We start from the raw sequence: 19,177 nt of genomic DNA, 5'->3' as shown, positions 1-19,177 counted from the left end.
ATCTTCCCGACCAGCCTTCCCTGGGCCAGGGGTTCTCTCCCCTCCCATGTGCCACTCCTGCAGTTCCCTTTCATCCCTCCCCGTGCCATGAACTCCACACAGCACCCAGGCTGCAGGGTGGATGTGTGTGGGGGAGGCTGATGGCAGGAACAGAAAAAGCTTCAGCCCACTGCAGCCCTGAACAGCATCTGGAGCAGGGAACTGCTCCTGGATCAGGCTTTAACCCCTAATCCCAGTAACTCATTCTAATGCTCTAGTACAAGGAGACACAGCCACATGCACAAAGAGTCTGACACCAGTTAGTCATTCATGCAAAACAAGACTTTTTTTTGCCTCTAAGTGCAAAGCATTCTCTGTGCAGTGTCAGACAAGCAGTCACCTTCCCACGGGTCTGGGAGCAGCTTGGTTCATCCCACCGGGTGAATTTAAGGACTTCAGTCTTAAGGGTAAAACCTCTAATTTAATTGGTTGCTTATCCTCAAACTCTACTTTTTATTTATTTCAATCAAAGCAAGACACAGAGGGAACACAGTGAGAGGCCATCGCTGAAATGGGTGGGAGAGAGACTGAAGGAGGGGACTGAGCAGTGTCCCTCAGGGAGGAAAGATGTGGAGTAACAGAGATTAATGGAGGGTGAAACCATGCCAGGCGACTAGAAGAGGTAATTAAATGCTGAGTAGGTGTCCTAAGGGGGTGCTACATGTATTTACTGGTGTCACTGGGCTTACAGCTCGCCCCGCTGCCTCACCCACACCACTGCACCAGAGGCTCTGGAGAAGTTTCTCCACAGTCCATGAAGGTGTGGTAAGATTAAAAAAGGCTCACAGCCATAGTGAGAGCTGCGGCCACACTTTTGGAGGGATAGAACAGCACCTGGAGGCACAACCATTGCTGCCTGTGCTTTACTAAACACCACCTTATCCTACCAAAACCCAGCATTTACTGGACCAACAGCAAACACTTAATTTGACAGATTCCTTTTGGCAGTCCTGTCCTTTTTGTGCTCACTGGGTGAATGTGTGAACTCCCAGGCTCACAAATGCAGCCACATGATGACAATCTCTCCAATGAATGAAAATAATTACTTTTCTAATTCGCCCCTAGACTCTGCTAAACCTTCTGGGGCCTCGAGGAAGGCATGGAGTTGTTTGGTTTTTTTTTTAATTTCTTCTGCTTATGTAGGCAATCATTTTCATTTATAAAATGAATAATTCTCTATTTAATCAGTACCAAAGAAAATTCCACTCGGGGACAGGCACATCTCCACATGCTGCACAGGATTAACCCACAAAATGACTCCACAGTGTGGGGGAACAGTGGGACAGCCCTTGTGCCTCTGAGCATCAGTGACTTTGGGGATCCTGAAGATCTCCCTTCCAAGAAGGACTGAGAATGTAAGATCCATCAAGGGTGATATGCAAAGGCAACTGCCTTTGAGCTACCAGAAAACACTAGTGTCAAGCCCAGCAAACCAGATCAGGCTCTAGGAAATGCAAAATAACTGCTTGTGAACTCCAGAGCTTTCTTGGAGCCAAATTCACACCAAACATGGAGATCCTGATGGAAAACTGGTGGTTTATCTGGCTGAGGACCAGCAAACTTTGCTGCTGGATGATGGGGCTGGATTGTGCTTTAATGCTTGAACCAGTAGCAAAACCTGTCATGTAGCACTTCCAAACTGGTGTTTCAGTGAGAATACAAATGCTTGAGGGTAATACAAAAACTGTGTCTACAAAATGATACCCTGGTTTTAAAAGTTAGCAAATTAGGAGTCAGAGACATTATGTATACACTAGATATATGTTACTTATCTGAAGGAACTGGAGAGAAATAATCTTGTTCAAGAGCTGTCTGGAAATACAGCTGCAATGAAGTCCTGTGGAATGGGCATTGGAATCCATACAAATAGTGGTGCTGCAGCAGGACTTGGCCCCTACTTTGGAGGAGTTTATAAATAATAACTATTAAACAGCAAATAATAAATATTAATATTAAATAATAATAACAAGGTGCAACATTCATTCCCCAGTGTGCTACAAATGAGATTAAAAGTGTGTATATTCTATTTCTTTTAATTACAGTAAGACAAAAAACAAGCTTGAATATACCAAGAGTCCTCGGACGGTTTTGTTTTGCAGAAATGAAATTTTCTCGAGAGGTTGAAAATAACAGGAACAGAAATAAAGTTTGGACAAAGCTCTTTTCTCTTGCATGGAGACAGGATGGGACTCACACAGGAGAGCACGAGGGAGCACAGCCTGCTCCTTCCCTGCCCTGTTTTCCATCAGGGTGATGCTCTCCCCTGGCAGGTGGCTGAGGCCAAAATGCCAAAGCATGAGACGAAGTTTCAAAACTTAAAAATCTCAAAATAAGTTTCATACACACACACAAAAAGCAGCTAAAATACCGTTTTCTTGCCAAAGTGAAATATAAGCCAACTACTTTGCTGCAGTGGACTTGTGCCATGAGTTTCAGCTGCATCACTTTACACTGTTTTGGGATCTTGCCTTTCACTGCAATAACTTCTGGCCATAATTCCCCCTAAATCCTGCATCTAATGTTTCCTGTGGGAAGGGTTTAGGTTGTTTTCCACTCAATGCTGCTCTGAAATTCTCCCATTTGCTCTTCCGATCTCCCACCTATGGGATGGCAGAGGAAATTTGGGTGCTAGAGCCACCCCACCAGGGTGCCTCCAGTCTAACAAGGGATATTTAAGAAACAGTTTGCAAGTGGCCATAAAGAAACAACCTGCTTGTGTCCAAGCCTGCTGAGGTATTGTCCAGAAGGATGGCTATTTCCCATTACAGCCTGGGTTGGAAGTGATATCCAGCACTGAGAGATATCAATCAGTAAATATTCAATCAAGACAAAATTTCTATTTTTCTAATGCTGGTTATTTCTTGGAAAGTCACATCAACCTTTTATGCCTGCTGGCACTTAGGCCAATAAATATATAATTAAATGATAGAGTCAAATGCACAAACTTTTGCAGCCTACTTACCTACACCAAAAAAATACACCTTTTTTTTTTTTTCTTAGTTCTACTCTATTTTCTTTTTCCTGCTCTGGAGTCCAGCCCTGGATTTATCCCCCCAGGCAGAACTGCTGTTTGCTCAGCGGGACAAGCCGAGAGAAGAGGACTTTGGAGAGATCTTTAGTTACGCGGGGAGGAATAAAACAACCCAAAAAAAAAAAACCCCAAAAAAACCAAAGAAAGGAAAACATCCCAATTCTCTAGGTTACACTATTGGTTATATAACCGATCTCCTTGGTTATATTTACGCTCCTATAAATAGAGAAGTGGCCTCAAAGAGTGGCCTAAAAAAACGACAGACAGGAGTCGGGACGCGGCGACCATCGGGGACGTCGGGGCTCAGCACGGGGACGAGGACATCTGGTCGTAGTCGGGGCACTTGAGCAGGGCTGGGTAGTTACTGTTCATCTGCAGGGACGCCTCGCTGGAGATGTCCGAGGGGCTCCGGCCCCGCGCCCACGCGTCCGGGTGCAGGAACTGCCCCGAGTAGTCGGAGCAGTTGCTCAGGCGGGGCCGGTAGAAGCCGGGGTGGGGTCGGTAGATGTCCTCGGCCGTGTAGCGCTTCATGAACAGGTACACGGACATCACCCCGGCGCTCTGCGGGAGAGACACACGGCCTGACGCCCACCCTGCTCGTGGCTGCCTCCTCCACCGCCACCCAAATGGAGTGAAATATAAAATCGCCTTTTTTTCGCTCTGCTGCTGATGCACAAAGGCACCTGAGGGCTGTCACTTCACTGCCCTCTGTCTGGGATCCATGCACTAAATAATGCAGCACAACCACATCTCCTGCTCTGCATTTCCTGCTTGGCATCAAACTGTCACCAAGTGCCCCATCAGCGCACCAGGCTTGGGTCTGTCCCCACCCTGTCTCCCTTCACAGTATATTTTACCCCTCTGCCCTCACAGCCCCGCCTTAAACCCCACCCAGGTCCTCTTTCTTCCAACAGCCTCAATGTGCCCACCCCTGAGAATGGGACACACTCGTTACAGGGATGTGAGAGCTGTGGGTACCTCTGTGAGAAGGAATGAGATGGCAGAGAAGGCAAAGGACCACCCGTATTTGTAATTGAAGAACGTTTCCGAGTCCTTGGTCCTGTTGAGCATCTCGTCATTAATGCTGGAGATGTAGAGGACCAGCCCCACCACCAGTGACAGACCTGCAGAAGGACAGTGGCAAACAGGGATGAAGTGCTGAAGAAGTACCTTCCCTAAGACCTGACTTGTGGGGGAAAGTAAAAAACTGTGCTTGGAATAACTGGGGAAAGGAGCTGCCCTCCCTCCTGCTGTGCTAACCCAGGGCACTCCTCTCATTTCAGTCAAAGCATTACCTGCTCTGGCAAGTCTGTGTGCACTGGGGAGGAGGCAGCTGGCTCTGGTAGGAGCTGACTTCAAAGCTCAGCTGTCACAGCTATTTGTTTAACACTAACACAGCACCATGAATAAAACATTCCCTTTTCTCATGTAGAAACATCCCAACTGAGCAGTTTGAAGTTTCTGATCTGTCCTGTGACTGATGTGCCACGAGAAGCATCCTCTCCCCCAGCACCTGCTCCTGCACGTGGTGGAGACTATTCCCCACATTTCCACAAATGAGTTTTGCAGTGGATGGTTTTTCATCCCACAAAAGCAGATCAGGCTGCAGGGCTGAGCTGCAGGGGAGCCCCTGTGGGTGATGACTCCATCAAGGAGCCACCACAGCGGGTCAGGAGAGCACCAGCAGCTACCAAAGCAAACGTGCTCCGTGCTCAAGGGTTGTCAGGAGAAAACACGGTAGCAAAACTCACCCGACAGGATGAAGAAAATCCCCGAGACGAAGGCAAGGATGGTCCTGTGGGGCCGAATGTGGCCGATGTTGCTCAGGATGAAGCCAATGAACATGAAGAACAGGCTGACCAGAGGGAAGGGGGTGGCAGAGCGGATCATCTCTGTCAGGAGAGGAGCAGAGGGAAGTGAGAACAGGTTAATTCCTACCCATGTAGTGTGAGAAATGGGCTGGGTGAGATGGCTCCAGCCCTGCTGCTCTGACCGTGTTGTGTCTGGGTTTTCCCTCTGCTAATGCACTGAGTAAAACATAGAATTACGGAATCATAGAACAATTTGGGTTGGAAGGGATCTTACATTTCCTGCCAAGGTTGGGACACCTTCCACTATCCCAGGTTGCTCCAAGCCTCATCCAGCCTGGCCTTGAACACTCCCAGGGATGGGGCAGCCACAGCTTCTCTGGGCAACCTGTGCCAGGGCCTCACCACCATGGTGGTGACTCTGCCAGTGTCTGCCTTTCTGAGGGTTTCTCTGTGAAGTGTTGCATGGGAAAAAACCATCAGAACCTGCATTTTTCTCTAGCTTCACCTCATAAGTGTTTGCAGAACAATCCTATTTATTAAATCCAAAATGACTGCAGAATTCATTGTGAGAGCTGTGACACTCCATCCTTAATTCATCCCACTATATAATGTGTAAAATTGACTGCTAGGGAATAAATACAGCTGCAAATTATGGAGAGGAGACTAAAAAGCCAAACACTTCGATAAACATTAGTGCTGAATAGCCAGTGACAGGAAATTATACAGCTTAGAGCCTCTGTGAGAACCCTGCCATTAGAAAGGGATGTCCCCAGAAGCTTAGGAGCACACTGGGTGATTCACATAGTCACAAAATATAGTTGTGTCAACACCTTGGAGTTTCTTTGGCAAAGACACAAAGGGGATTTCTTGGGGGAGTCACAAGTGACCCCTTGGTGCTTTGCAGGGTGAGACCCCACAGAACCACTTACTCAGGACGTTGACTGTGGACTCAGACGTCAGCTGGATGTTCATGGGCATGACGTATTCGATGGTGAAGCACCGGCCACGCTCCTCACCTGCAGCAGACACAGACCAAGTCACTCCTGCATTGTGCTTGCCTGTCTGGTCTTTTGGGGGGAAGAGCAGCTTTAAATCGAATTTCCATGCATGCATAAAAACAAACTCGCTTTTTAGTGCTGCTTCATCTTGAGTGTCTGTGGTTGGGGTGGAAGAAAGACACCTCTTAAATACCATTTCCTTGTACACACAAATGGGAACCCTGAAGCCAAAGGCTTTAAAGTCACCCCAGGGGTGGTATCAGAGCTCCTCACGCCTCCCCTGACTTTTTCCAAGCAGCAGTTGAAACTTTGTGACATTTCAGGCTGGTCACTTTGAGATTCCCATTCCCTCAGGTTTTATTCAACTCTGCTCCTGCAGCCAAGCTGCTCCATCACACTTGGCAGGGACAGAGGGAACGGTCCAGCTGACCTGAATCTAAATTCTGCAGGGACCAAATGGAAAGTTTTGAGCTGCTGCCCAAGGCCACAGCACTGGGACGAGGGGGGGGGGCAGGGGGCTGGCATGGCAGCATCAAACCCCCCCAAAACCTGTGTCGAAAGGCACATTTATCCATCAGGCTGTTAAAAGTTGGGCATGGGCCTGAGTTTGGAAGTGAAGATGGACAGAGCTTCTAAAAATCCCATGTTTCCTGGCCGCTTCCCATGGGGTGACACAGACAACAAACATTATAAATACATAAATATTTATCGATTTATATATAAATAGACATAACATATATATTTATATATATGTTTATATGTTATAAAACATATAAATAGCAGGGGATGTTTTTTTGGGGGTGAGAACATACCTGCCAGAAAGCAGACCCTCCAGAGCCCCGAGTGCAGCGACAGCTTGATCTCGGCCGTCTGGTTCTGGGGCTGGACGATGCCCTCCTCCAGGTAGAGCCAGTAGTCCGTGCTGACAGAGATGCCCAGGAGGCCGAGGCCGCAGACGGCGAACACGCTGCTGAGCAGGGTCAGCGCCCTCCTGCTGCAGGCGCTCATGCCCAACAGCATCGGGGGCTGGGGCGGGGAGAGCGGGCGGATCCGTCAGCACGAGCCGGGGGACGGACGTGTCAAAGCTTTGCCCTGGATTGCCCTGGGTAGGATGAGCTGAAACGAGCCATTAAAACAATCACTGACAGATGGCAGAGTTTGAAGCAGATGCCACCCGACTGCTGCCCCGCGCCGGCCCAGGGCTCCGGGGGGTGCTGAGCGCCAGGATGGGAGAGGCTCGGGATGGGCTGGGTGGGAGCAGCTCCTTGGCTCCTGTTTGGTTTGCTGCAGGTGAATTCCTGCTTCTCCAGCCCAACCTGGCACTCAGCTCCCCAAGGATGTGGCTCGACCCCAGTATCTCATCTACCAGCAGAGCCTTATCAAGTGCTCCCACGAGGGGAGGCAGCACGAGCTGTATCTCCTGGGCACAGGAGCCTGCTGAGGATCATGGACACGGAGATAATGGATCAACAAAGGTGCTTACAGCTGCTGGACCAACCTCCCCTCCTGAGCAGCTCCCACCACCATCACACTCCCTCCAGTAATGCCACTTTTCCTCTTCCAGGGCACATTTATCCACTGGGGAATCAAGATGCTGATTTTGCAACGACCATGCTACACTGAATGACATCATCAAACTCCTTGAAGCAGAGTGCCATGACACAATAACTTGTCTTTCTTCGCTGTTTACTGTTCTTGCTGGATCAGAGCTGGGGCCAAACCCGGCTTGTGCTTTGTGGAGAGGCAGGGAAAGGAAGCAGAAAGCTGCAGCCAGGCCCTGGGCGAACATTAAAGGAAAAACTTCCCTCATCCCCATGTTGCTTATGTATTGAATCTTTTTTTTTTCCTTTTTTTTTTTTTTTTAATTTTATTGCATTCTTGCCAAGTCGGGGAATTTATTAGTTCTCATGGTGCCCTGCAGACTGATAAAATATCACCAGAAATCAGAGTTCTTGGTGTAGTGGAGGAAAAAGTGCAATTAATACAGGGGGGGAAAAGCCACAGCAATGAAAGATTAAAGGAGTAAGAGCGAGAAGGAAAAAGATACACGCCAGAGATGGTCTTCTGGGGAGTGGGAAGGAGGCAGATAGTGCTATTGACTGCTTTTAGAAAGGCAGGATGAATCACACGTAAGTGCCGTGTCATGTATATTTTCCAAGGCACATTTTGCTGTTGTTCAGCACAGCAAACAATACGGAAAAAACATATAAACCCAGCTAGACAACAAAAGCTACCAGATTTAGCAGCAGGAAGCATATTCCTTGGACTGCCTTTAAAACTGCACCAGCCTTGCTTTGGCTCCATCAAGCCCGTGTTTGCCATCACGGTGCATGGCATGAATGGGCTCTTTGGAGAGAAATCCTGTTGCTGTTATCACTGTGGTGAAGGTGGTGAGTTTAGTGATTAAATCAGGAGACACAAATCCTGCCTGGACTGGGAGATGACAACTCGCTGTTCCGACAGGGCCGGGTGAGCAGGCTGGAGGAGGGTGGTTTTTCCTAGTGCCTCTGAAGTAAACATATTAATACTTGCTTATAGTGACTCTCAGAGATGCCAAAAGTCCTCACAGCTTGCACTTTTACACCCAAAGCCTTCCAAGATAATGTTCTGCCATAGTTCCCTCATGGTTAATACAAACAGAGGATGCTGAGAGTGGTTTCTTGCTGCTTGGGTGCTCTCAGGGAACATCCAATATTCCATATCTTATCCTCTTGCAGTGCCCTTCCCCACCACATCTGTCTCACAAATCCAGAGCACCAAGACCCCCAACACCCCGTCCTGGGCAGGGCTTGCAGCAAATCTCATACAAGATCAACATGAAGGAAACTTTTAGTTACTGTGGAGCCCAAAGAATGGCATTTACTGAGCAGATGCAATATCCAAGGCCTGTCTGCCCCTCCAGCTTACTGCTCTGGGCAGCAATAAGAGAGAAAAGCTGCTGGAAGAATATCAAATCCTTGAGTGAAACAGAGAAAGGGAGAGAAAGACTTTAATTATTGCATCTGACCTCAAATCCAAAGCAGACAAGTACATCTTGGTAGGAAGCAGATGTACTTGCACCCTCAAGCGCTGCAACAGCTCTGACAATTCTCTTCCATATGAAATCATGGATTTGGCTCTTCCTACATTCACACTGTGCCTCTCCCCAGAAGGTTCCAACCTACAGGAAGGGGATTGCTGTCTCCAGACAGCCCAGCTCACACTACTGCAAGCTTTCCCTCCACCTTTGGCTTTGCTAACCAGCCTCATTTTTAATGTTCTTCTTTAATGTTTTCCTCAGCTCAAAAAAAGCAGGATGTGTTCCCAGGAAGAACATCTCCCTGCTAAGGGAGCGAGGAGCAAACTACAGAGGAGATGATCAGACTTTCTTTTCTCTGAAGAATTAGGAGGCAGCAGCTAAAGAGGGAAGTGGTGGCTATTAGGCAGAGAAGCACATCAGCTCTGCCATTTCCCAGGGAATATGCCATTTCCCATCTCTACAGATTCCCATTTGGTCCCGCAATCAACTATCCAAAACTCAGATCATCTGGCTCATCCATTCATCTCCCTAACTCAGCCAGAGCCATATTTTCTAGCTGCTGCCTCAAAATGAACAGCATTTACTACAGGGTGTCTCATCCCTCTTGGCATTTTGGTGCCAAAATGGTAAAAGGAACTGGAATCTATTCTTGGCTCGTGTATCATCAACAACCATCCTCCCTGCACATTTCTCGTTAATAACGAGCCAAAAATCATAGTAGGGAGTATGTGAAGGTCCAGATAAAGCCACTCAGAGGGAAATAACTGAGTATTTCCTGTGATTTGTTGTCCATCAACATCAGGCACTGGAAAATAGACCCGTTTGGTATCATTTACTGGTCTTTGGGGTGATGTGAGCAGCAGGGGAGGGGTCGGGCGTCAGAGTCGCGCCTCTCAATTGCCTCATTCCCTTTCTCCCTCGCACTCCAATTTCCATGTAATCAGGGAGGCATTAGAGACTGATCCCTGTTCCTGCCTCCCTGGCACAGAGGATGGAACCCAATGTGATGGGGGACAGGGGTTAGGGTTAGGGATGGTGCAGAGCAACTGTTCAAAATGAGCCTTCCCCTGTGTCCAGCACCTGAAGAATTAGCAGGGCTCCCAGGGGAAAGATTTTTCAAGGACACGAACAGTAACTGGCTTGATTTTCAGCAAGGATTTAGTTCCCAGTGACCTTTATCAATTGTGTTATGCTTCCTACGGCTGAAAAGGTGATGCTGTTTGATTTCCAGCAGTAGCTGTATTTTAAATTAAATGAATAGAGCCCCAAAGATTTCCAAGAAATGGGACTTCAGAACTGTTCCTGCTCCTTCGATCACGCTGTGCCCTCTGGTAGTAGTCCAGGGAACAATAAAGGCAGTCTGCAATGTAATCTGCAGTCCTTGTAATGAATTTCTTCTTGTCTTGGAGCCACAGCTTCTGATGGAAACTACACATGGCCCTTCCTGGGACTGAGCCCTTTGGGAAATGAAATGAATATTGGCATTGTTCCTAACACAGTTCACCCAGATCTAGGAGTTAGTCCTTACCTATTTCTCCACAGTGACAGAAAGAAAATATCCTGGGCAGCTTTCTAAGCCCACAACTCCGTGACCTCACACTGAGCACTGCTCTGGGCTATGTGGATGGGCTGAGAAAAATAAATATATCACTGGTCAACTGCCTGGACAAGATGGGACGTATCAATAAATCACTGCTCCGAGTTCAGTGGAAAACTGCAGCTCTCTCCTGCTCTGGGTAAAGGCAGAAAGAGCAGGGCCAAGCCAGGCCAAGGAGGCAGCTATTGATTTTTATGTGGTTAGAGCATCATTTCCAATTTCCTGACATTTGTGATGAGAGGAGGCACTGCCAAGGTTATTGGAGCAGACAGCAGGGAAGGTTTTGTTTGTGGAGGGTGCTGGGATCCAGGACAAGCCTGGCAACCTACCTTTGTGCCTGGTCCATGCTGCAAACCCAGGGCTGAGGGAAATCAGAGGTTAAGCCATGGAGCTGGAGTAGTGGGAGAGGCTGAGCAGAACATAAAGGAGAAGGAAGGAAGCTTGTGAAAGTGGAGTAGGAAACCCACTGAGTGAGCAGTGGATGTACAAAGAACATCGGGGACCTGGGTAAGAGCCATCAAATGCAGGAGAGTGTGAGCTGTGATGGAGTTGAACTGAAAGGACCAGCTCCCACTAAGCTGCAACAAGAAAATTGGGCTGGCTAAAAATAAAGGGCCTTCAAGCAGTGTGATCCCTTCCTCAGGACACGACACAGGCCATGGATGTGGGCAAAAAAAAATAGGTCAAGGAGAGTGGCTCTTTCAGAACAAAACTTTTCAGAGTTGGCAGTGCTCAGGCAGGACCGTGCTGAGGCCACCACTGCATTGTCATCCTCCTTCAGACAGCACAGCTTCCTCAGCTTCACCCTGGCCACCTCATGGGCAAATTCAGAAAAGCCTAATTTGGTCATTAGGTGGAATAGAATGATCCCACTGAGCTCAGGGAGCACCCAAAGGGTGCAAATGCTTCGGTCCCAAAACAGTGTGTGCAGCCCGAGGCCAGGTGAGCTGATGCTCTGTTGGTTGGCAGAGTGTTGGACCTGTGTGAGGAGCACATGGTGAGTTAGCTTTAGCCACAGCTGAGGAGAGGAAGAGGAGGAGATGGTGAGGGCAGTGTCCACTGCTCCATCTGGGGATGCAGGAGAAACAGGTCTATGAACCAGACCTGCAAAAATTGCGTGACTGGGAAAGATAGTTTTGGTTTTGGAATTATAGCTTGGAAAGTGACAGTCCCTCCTGAAGCTTGGAAAAGGTGTACTGCAGGCAGGAGGGAAGCACAGGACTGCTCTGGTTCCACATAACAGCTGAAGGAGAGCAGGGATGGCTGCAGAGAAAAGCAGTGTCTGCTGCACTGGTACACTGAGAGGCAAATGGCCAAAGGGGATGTGGTTGGAGCTGGTCCATAGGGTTCCCAGGAGCCCTATCCCGAGCTGCTGGCACCCAGCACCTCCACTGACACAGAGGAAAACAGAAATACAAGGGACAGCTTTACAGACCTGCATTAGTGTCCTATAAAAACATCAGCTCGATTTCTGAGAGAGAAATTATGTATCGGAAAAATTAAGTGCAGAAATAAATCTTTTCCATGTGGAGGAGGTTTAGCCTGATGCTCAGAAACGAAACAGCCCACCTCGTGGCAGTAACTGTGACCACGAGCAGCCATAAACTTCAGAAGGATCAATAGTGGGCTTGAAAGCCTCCCCTGAGCTGAGAGCAGCAGCTCAGGCGATGGCTCCGCACGCAGCACTGCCACTACCCACGGAGAGCGCGGGATCAATGGGCACTCCGGGCTCTCCAGAGAGGGCTCCAAAGTAAATAGATGAATAAAAAGAAGGCTGGTGATGAGTTATTTGAATGTAGATTGAGCCACAGCAATCACAAACCCATTAATTTTGTGCTTGTCATCACACACACAAGGAACAGCAATCAGAGGGAGCCATGTGTGACCCCACGCACCACAATGCTCACCACTAACTGATTTTATTAATGAGATTACTTGGGATTTTTCCCTCTTAAACTTGACTTCCATAATTTTTCTGAGCATTTCTCTTTTCTCAAGCACTTCCTGCGTTTCATTTCTTGCTTGAGTTATTTTTTTACAGTTTGGCCAAAAAATCCTTCCATGGCAGTGCAAGAGTGAAGGAAATATGTACTGTATCTACTGTAGAGAAAGTACTGTCATTTTCTGCTGAACCCACATCTTGCTTAGTGAACCCTCAAGGCCGACCCAAGGCTGCTCTTCCCTCTCTTTCTTTATCCCAACCTTTTTGCTGTGGACTGCTCAAAACCTGCCCTTTTGCCTGGGTCAGGTTTGCAGAGATAGTTGTTACTTATAACTGAGCCCAGCTCAGCTCCAGCACCACATATAAGGAGATCAAATGATATTCCCAAGGGCAAAGGAACAGCAAGAGAGATTTATTTCCCACCCCAGCCCTCAAACCAGACCCTTTCCTGAACGGGCCACCTCTGCCACTCTGCTGCACTCCTGGCTCTACTCCAGCTCTTTCACACTAATGGCTTTGGATGATGCCAGAAACTTTCAACAAATAAAATCATCGACCCAACAGCCCTGATGGTCCTGGCTCACAGGCTGCTGGCACTGTCCGTGTGTGTACAGCTGGTCTCATTCACATGGCCTTTCTGAATCCACAAATATCCCCTCCCCAAACCTCTTATACAGCCCATCCCACCCACATGTCTCCTTTCTCCTTGGTGTTTTAGGCTCTTACCTCTTTTAACCCCAGCTGAAGCAATGCTTTGGTGAGTGGAAAACCTGGGATGAGGCTGAAGGTGGGAAGTTCAGTTCTGGTGGATCGACTGCAAGGAAATGTCACAGCAAGGAGGGTCCTTGATGGAGGCTTCTGCTGCTGGATGGTCTGGGAGGAGCTGGGAGTGGGGTGGCTTTGGAAACATGCAGAGGAGAAATCCTGGACCTCAAGAGAGGGCACAGCCTCAGCTCTCCACCTCTGACTGACTCCCACGAGGGCTGCAGGGTGCTGGCACACAGGGACAGGCAGGTGGCAGGCAGGTCTCTGCACCACTGCAGCTCCTATCCTGGGGTTTTGCAGAAAAATGTTACACAAAGTACATTTCTCAAGAGGGAAATAGGAGCTAAAACCCTGAGCTTGCAGTATTGCCCACGCACCCAGGCCCAGTTCTCCAGGTCTGAACTATATATATCTGTTCAAGATTTCCATCACTAACAATAGCTGAGCCCTGTCCTTTGCAGAGCCCTTCCCAATGTCCTCTCTCCCTATCAAATCTGACACAGTATTCTCCTACTCACGGTGTGTCAGAGTGCTCACAGTCAGGGACCAGAGTCAAACTGCTGGTTTCAATACCCTACAAAGAGCTACAAAAGCAGAATAAAAGGGGGAAATATCTAGTGCTGCAAAGCAAAGCAGCTGGGGGCTGTGCTGCAGAAACCTCTCTGCTGTGTGCTGTGGGAGCGGGACCTGCCCATTAACCTCTGCCTGTGGTACATTATGGCTCTGATTTAGATCCTAAATACATGAACTCCAGTAACCCAACGATCCAGTGACCCTCATCTGGCTGCAGGGTAGTGCTTCCCTCGGCTGGTGCAGCCTGAGCACACCCAGGAGCAAGGACAAGGGACAGCAGCTGGCTCAGCTGTGGGCATCCCCCTCACACCAGCACCAAGGTTGGGCTGCTCTGGTGGGATGTTAAAGCTTTAACAGTTGGTTCTTGTTCACTTCCAAGTGTCATTTATGATGGCACAAAGCCCTACGATAGCCTTGTAGATTAAAAAGAGGAGAATAAGCCTCTTCCTTGCACATGGCAGCTTTTTCAAGGTCTCTGTGTCCTTCCAGCAGCAAGGCAGGTAATGGCATGATTGAAGATCCCAGGCAAGAGATCTGTAAGGTATTGATGTTGTTTTAAACTGAAGTGGTGTGAGCAGAACACACTCATTCAGTGTAAGCCTTGCAGGAGTCGTGTATTACAAACACCAGCACATTAAAGGTCTCCAGGCTGTAAACTTTTATAGCTGCAGAAGGTCTAAGAAAAGCCCCAGGTACAGCCCAGGTGCAGGAGCTGTGGCTGCTCAGCAGAGGGGGGCCAACACCCCCAGTTCCTTCTTTTCCCCTTAACGATTGGGTGCATGACAGCTCGAGCTAAATTAAGCAAGCTGGGAGATAAAAATAGCAGCAGGAGCTAATTAAAACTCTTCCACTCCCCCGTGTCAGGGGTACCTGAGCCGGGGAGGAGAGGCAGCAGCAGCCCTTCCCCTGCTGCAGCTCTCCTCGCTAGCACTGGCAGCTGGAGGGGTTTTATGAACATTTTCAGTGTGATGAATGAGAAAAAGTGAGAAATCCCCAAAGCAAAGCTGGGCTCTCTGAATGCTGAGGGCAGCAGACAAGTGGCACGTTGGCCAAGCTGCTCATGCTGGCCACGGCTGCTGAGACCTGCATCCCCTCAGTGTGATTAAAGATGATTGATAGCACAGAGCAGCGCCTTGTTAGCCAGGAGATTGCATTCCCCTTCCTTGCTTGGAAACCAGTTTTACCACAGAGCCTCTTTGCACAGAAACCAGGGTGTAAAGAAAGAGGAGAAGGGCCGTGTCATCCACACCTCAGGCAAACAACTTCAGAATCCAAGTGCCGCTCGTGACTGCCATTAAACCCAGTCACCAAACACAGCAGCTGCTCCATCCAGTCTGGGACACAGCTCCCTGGAAGCTGTCAGTGATGTCTTTGTGCACAGCTCTCCAGGTCTGACACTGAGCAGTCACTGAAGTTTGGTCCCATCTTCACATAGGAAAGGTCTTTGCTTTCTGCAGCTTGTTAGGTGAGGAATATTCATGTACATAGCAAGTATTTATACACCACTGGAGGTATTAAACTTTCTACCACCCAGATTTTAGCAGGATTTGGTACCATTCCAGGACTTAGGGGTAAGTGCCCCAGCAGACAGGGTAGGAAAAACCACGCATGACATGGAGCACCCTGAGAACAGGCACAGGCATCATGACCTGCTCAGGAGGCCACGGGCTGCCTGTCCTGCTCAGCACAGGCAAGTGCAGCCACATCCTGGGAAAGTCTGCAGGAACAGGCAGGGAATGGACTTGCTCTCACTCTTCCCCATCCTTCCCCCACACCAGCACCTATTACCAGGTGAAACCTGCCCTGGCTGTGCGTACCCGGTGTTTACCCACACTCCTCTCCCATTCCCACTGTCCCATTGTACCACCAGGTTCTTGGTTCCTGTGGCACACACCCAGCAGCACCTCTCCTGCCACCTACATTCCAACCTGAAATTCCCAGCCAGAGCTGCTGCAGAGAAAAGGAACATCTGCTGCAACCAAACATTCCATGTCTCCCGGGAAGGAGCCAGGGCTGCCCACCTGTAGGGCTCCAAGGGTGAGCCAGGTCCTGTCCTGGCAGACCTCAGGATGCTCCCTGTGGATGGGGATGTCACCAAACACCACTGGATGGGCACTGAGCAGGAAAATGAATTATCTCCACATTGTCCTGGGTCAGGGGATGTTGTCTGCTGTGCTGCCCCAATAACCCCCCCCAGTGCAGCCCTGAGCACCACTCTAATGAAGATTTTCACTGAAGAGCAATGACACCTCCCTCATAACAGAGGAAAAGCTGCAAGTCCTGTCTTCCACAGGGACCAAAGATAAACTCCATTCATCTGTAACAGCCCATTTTCTGAGCCTAATGATGGTGTATGTGTTGTCCTTTGACAAATTCCCAGTAAATATTTTACTATAAATGTCAGATACTCTACAACAATATCAGTGTGACTGACTCCAAAACATATTTCTAGAACACACCCAGAAAAAAAAAATCCCTTTAATTTCAGTGAGATTTAGACTCCCAGATAACTTTTGACATAGACTCCATCATCTATTTTTTTTAAAAATGCCACCTTCAAACCAGGGGTTTAAATCTTCCCAGCTAACTTAGGAAAAGCTCCCAGTATTTGCTCCAGCCTTGTGCAGTTCACAGCTCACTGATATCATTGAAGCCTCTGCAGGCTTGTGCATTATTTCCCCTTTTGTATTTTATATTCCCTCCCGTCTCCATAAATAAAGCTGAAGCTGCAAATGCTGCGGTATGGATGCTGCCAGGTGGGAATTCATTCAGCTCAATGAATATATTCAACAGCTACAAGATACAGCAAGGGATCAGAGAAAGCCACACACAGAAGCATTTCTGTGCCCTGGATGCCACATGGGGCAGCCTGAGGGGAAGGTGTGATGGCAGAGGGAAAAGCTGCTGGGAGCCAGTCTCCTGCCCTTTGGCTTTTTACTTGACAGACTGAAATGGTGCCCCTAAAACTCAGCAGATGAACCTCTGAAGGGAGGAGAAACACAAGGCACTTGTGAAAGCAAAGGGTAGCAAGCGATGGAAACATGGGAATGCTCCTCCAGCAAAGCTGCCAGGCTGGGTCACGCCACCAGCACCTGCTGCTGCTGCACGAAACTCGGCAGGAACGCTCCTTTTTAGCTGATCCACTCCTTTTTAGCTGATCCACTCCTTTGCAGTGCTCTTGCTGAAGAAGTGCTGCCTTCAGTGAGTGCAACACCCTTGCTGCCCTTTCCACAGGCTCACCTGTACCTTGCAGGCATCTAAAAGCTCCGAGGAGGCCTTCTGTCCCCCACAGGGGTTTGAGGGATTCGAGGGACACGGTGGGGACAGCAGTGCCACAGGTCAGACCCACTCCCTGGGCACCCTGAGGAGCCTCCCGCTGCTCCTGCCTGGGAGACCCAACCCTAAAAGCTGCAAAAAGCATCATGCATCAGGGGCTGATGGAGTTTTATGGAATGCCAAGCAATTAATCAACATCCAAAGGACGTGTCAGAGCCTCCCTTCTCACTGCTGCCGTGGCTGAGACACCACATTTCACATTTCACCACCTTCCACAGGGTATGAATAAGTGGCACATGCAGAAGTGAGGACAGGCTCCATGTCCCCATTCCCTGTTCATATGGTAACACATGATCCAGCTTTTTCTTTTTTATTTTATTATTATTTTTTTTTTAATCCCTCTACTTTACTTCACTTAACAACCAGGTCAGGTTTTTCTCAGATAGCCTCGCTCAAATTCACACTCGCCTCTCCAAGGGGTTTAGCTACACTGGAAAAACATTCATAGGCTGACTTCCATCGGATTTTACATTCCCTGTGAAAAATATACAGGCGTTCCTCAGCAAAACGTTCCAAACTCGCCGCCGAGGAGGGAGATGCTCACGGTGCCCAAGAGATGGCCCCTGTTGGAGCAGCCCGATGGGGAAAAGCCCAGGGATGAAGAGCCAGGATTTTCCGGCTTCCTCGTGCTCAGGTCCTTCCGTCGGGAATCCGGCGAAGCCAAACCCCTCCGCCCGAGTGGTGCCGGTGCCCGGGCAGGGCACACGGGTACCTCACCCGGGTCTGTCCGTCCCTCCCTGCCGGGGCTCGCAGCGCTCCCGGTACCTGGGACCGCGCCGAGGCTGCGGCGGATGCTGCCCGGGGCGGTGCCCCCGCCGCCTTTCCCGGCCGGTTCCCACTCCAAGGGGAATATGGAAAACACAGGCAACACCTGCCCTGAGCCCTGCGGCTTCGCACCCGGGCGGCGCCTTCCAGATCCCCCTTCCCTCGGCTTTAAACTTTCAGGGGTTTACATCCAATTCGGACACCCCCCCTCCCCCCCCCAAGCTGACCCCAGGACTATTTGCCCCCGTTCCAGGGGCAGCCTGGCCCGGACATGGGAAGGAGCCCGAGCCTTTCCCTCCCCATCCCAGCCTGGCACTCACCGGCCCCGCGGGACGCGCCCGGCGGCCCCGGGGATGCTCCGCTCGCTCCGCGCCGCGCCGGGAGAGCCCGGGGAGGAGAGGGCATCACATGGCGCCGGCGGGGCCAGCCCACCTCTCCCTCCCGTCTGCCCCCGTTCCCTCCCTCCTTTCATCCCTCCTTCCCTTTCTCCATCCTCCCTTCTTCCCTCCCCCTTCCCTCCCTCCCGCTTTCTCTATCCACCTCTCCTTCCTTCCCCCCCCTTCCCTCTATTAATCCTTTCCCTTTTCCTCCCTCCTTTTTCACCCTTTCCGTTTATTCTCCCCCATTTCCCACTATTGCCCCTTCTTTTCCTCTGGTCCTCTCCTTTCCATCCATCTGACCCCAGTCCCTCAGGCTCGTGGCTCCACTTCACCACCGGGGCAGGGGTGGGAACCAGCTTTGCTCCTGCCCCTCCGTGCATCCTGCCTTCCATGCAGCTCCCACCCCCCCTGCACCCCACACCTGGAAAACGCGGCTCCCAGCGCTGGGTGGGCTGCACTTCCCGGGACGTGCTTCCTTTGAGAGCTGGGGTAGGGAAAACTGGCTCCAGTGTCAAATCCACAGCTAAGGACACAGCACACAATGGGCAGGATTGGAGGGCAGCAAGCCAGTGTGCTGGAGAAAGCCAGCTTGGCAAGACTGGGACCAAAGCAGGGACAGAGCCAGGGCTAAAGGAGAGAGGGACACAGGGAAAGATGCTGTGGGCTCTGGAAACCATGGCCAGACTGAGTGATTCAGCCAAAACACATAGAAAAAGAGTGGCAGAGCCAAGAACAAGGATGCAGCTCCATCAAGGTGTCCGGCAATGGGACACTTCTTTGGATACAGAGAGAAGGACAAGAGAAGGGTCACACACCGTGCGGTAACTCCGGCTACGTGAGCTGCCAGCCCTGGCAGCGGGGCCAGGGGCAGCCCACGGACACCAGCACAGCACCTGGAGCCTGGAATTGCGGGGCAATTTC

At 49.9% G+C, this 19,177-nt stretch overlaps 1 protein-coding gene across 3 annotated transcripts; it reads right to left on the bottom strand.

Annotated features, from left to right (window-relative positions):
• Positions 1-3,158: 3,158 nt before the first annotated feature.
• On the bottom strand, positions 3,159-18,778 carry CACNG5 (calcium voltage-gated channel auxiliary subunit gamma 5). 3 transcript variants are annotated; one of them, XM_027654688.1, is made up of 7 exons: positions 18,678-18,778; positions 13,164-13,488; positions 6,692-6,995; positions 5,811-5,897; positions 4,822-4,962; positions 4,049-4,194; positions 3,159-3,631 (listed from the first exon to the last, which is right to left on the bottom strand). In XM_027654688.1, the coding sequence occupies exons 3-7, from the start codon at positions 6,897-6,899 to the stop codon at positions 3,374-3,376; spliced, it is 840 nt and encodes a 279-aa protein (XP_027510489.1). In that variant the 5' UTR covers positions 6,900-6,995; positions 13,164-13,488; positions 18,678-18,778; the 3' UTR covers positions 3,159-3,373. The 3 variants fall into 3 exon arrangements, with proteins under 3 accessions (XP_027510489.1, XP_027510488.1, XP_027510491.1); XM_027654687.1 differs by lacking the exon at positions 18,678-18,778 and adding an exon at positions 18,197-18,309; XM_027654690.1 differs by lacking the exons at positions 13,164-13,488; positions 18,678-18,778 and adding an exon at positions 18,197-18,265.
• Between the last annotated feature and the right edge of the window lie 399 nt (positions 18,779-19,177).

Source organism: Corapipo altera, unplaced genomic scaffold (genome assembly GCF_003945725.1).
Source record: "Corapipo altera isolate COAL_440 unplaced genomic scaffold, ASM394572v1 343, whole genome shotgun sequence".
Taxonomy (NCBI): Eukaryota; Metazoa; Chordata; class Aves; order Passeriformes; family Pipridae; genus Corapipo; species Corapipo altera.
The sequence above is the reverse complement of the archived record's forward strand: the minus strand, read 5'-3'. Positions and strand labels throughout refer to the sequence as shown.

Coding starts and splice junctions, on each gene's coding strand:
- CACNG5 (XM_027654688.1), bottom strand. CDS start 6,899: ATGCTGTTGGGCATGAGCGCCTGCAGCAGGAGGGCGCTGACCCTGCTC. Junction 4,963..5,810: donor GTCCACAGTCAACGTCCTGA/GTAAGTGGTTCT, acceptor CTCTCCTGACAG/AGATGATCCGCTCTGCCACC. Junction 4,195..4,821: donor GATTTTCTTCATCCTGTCGG/GTGAGTTTTGCT, acceptor GTCCTTCTGCAG/GTCTGTCACTGGTGGTGGGG.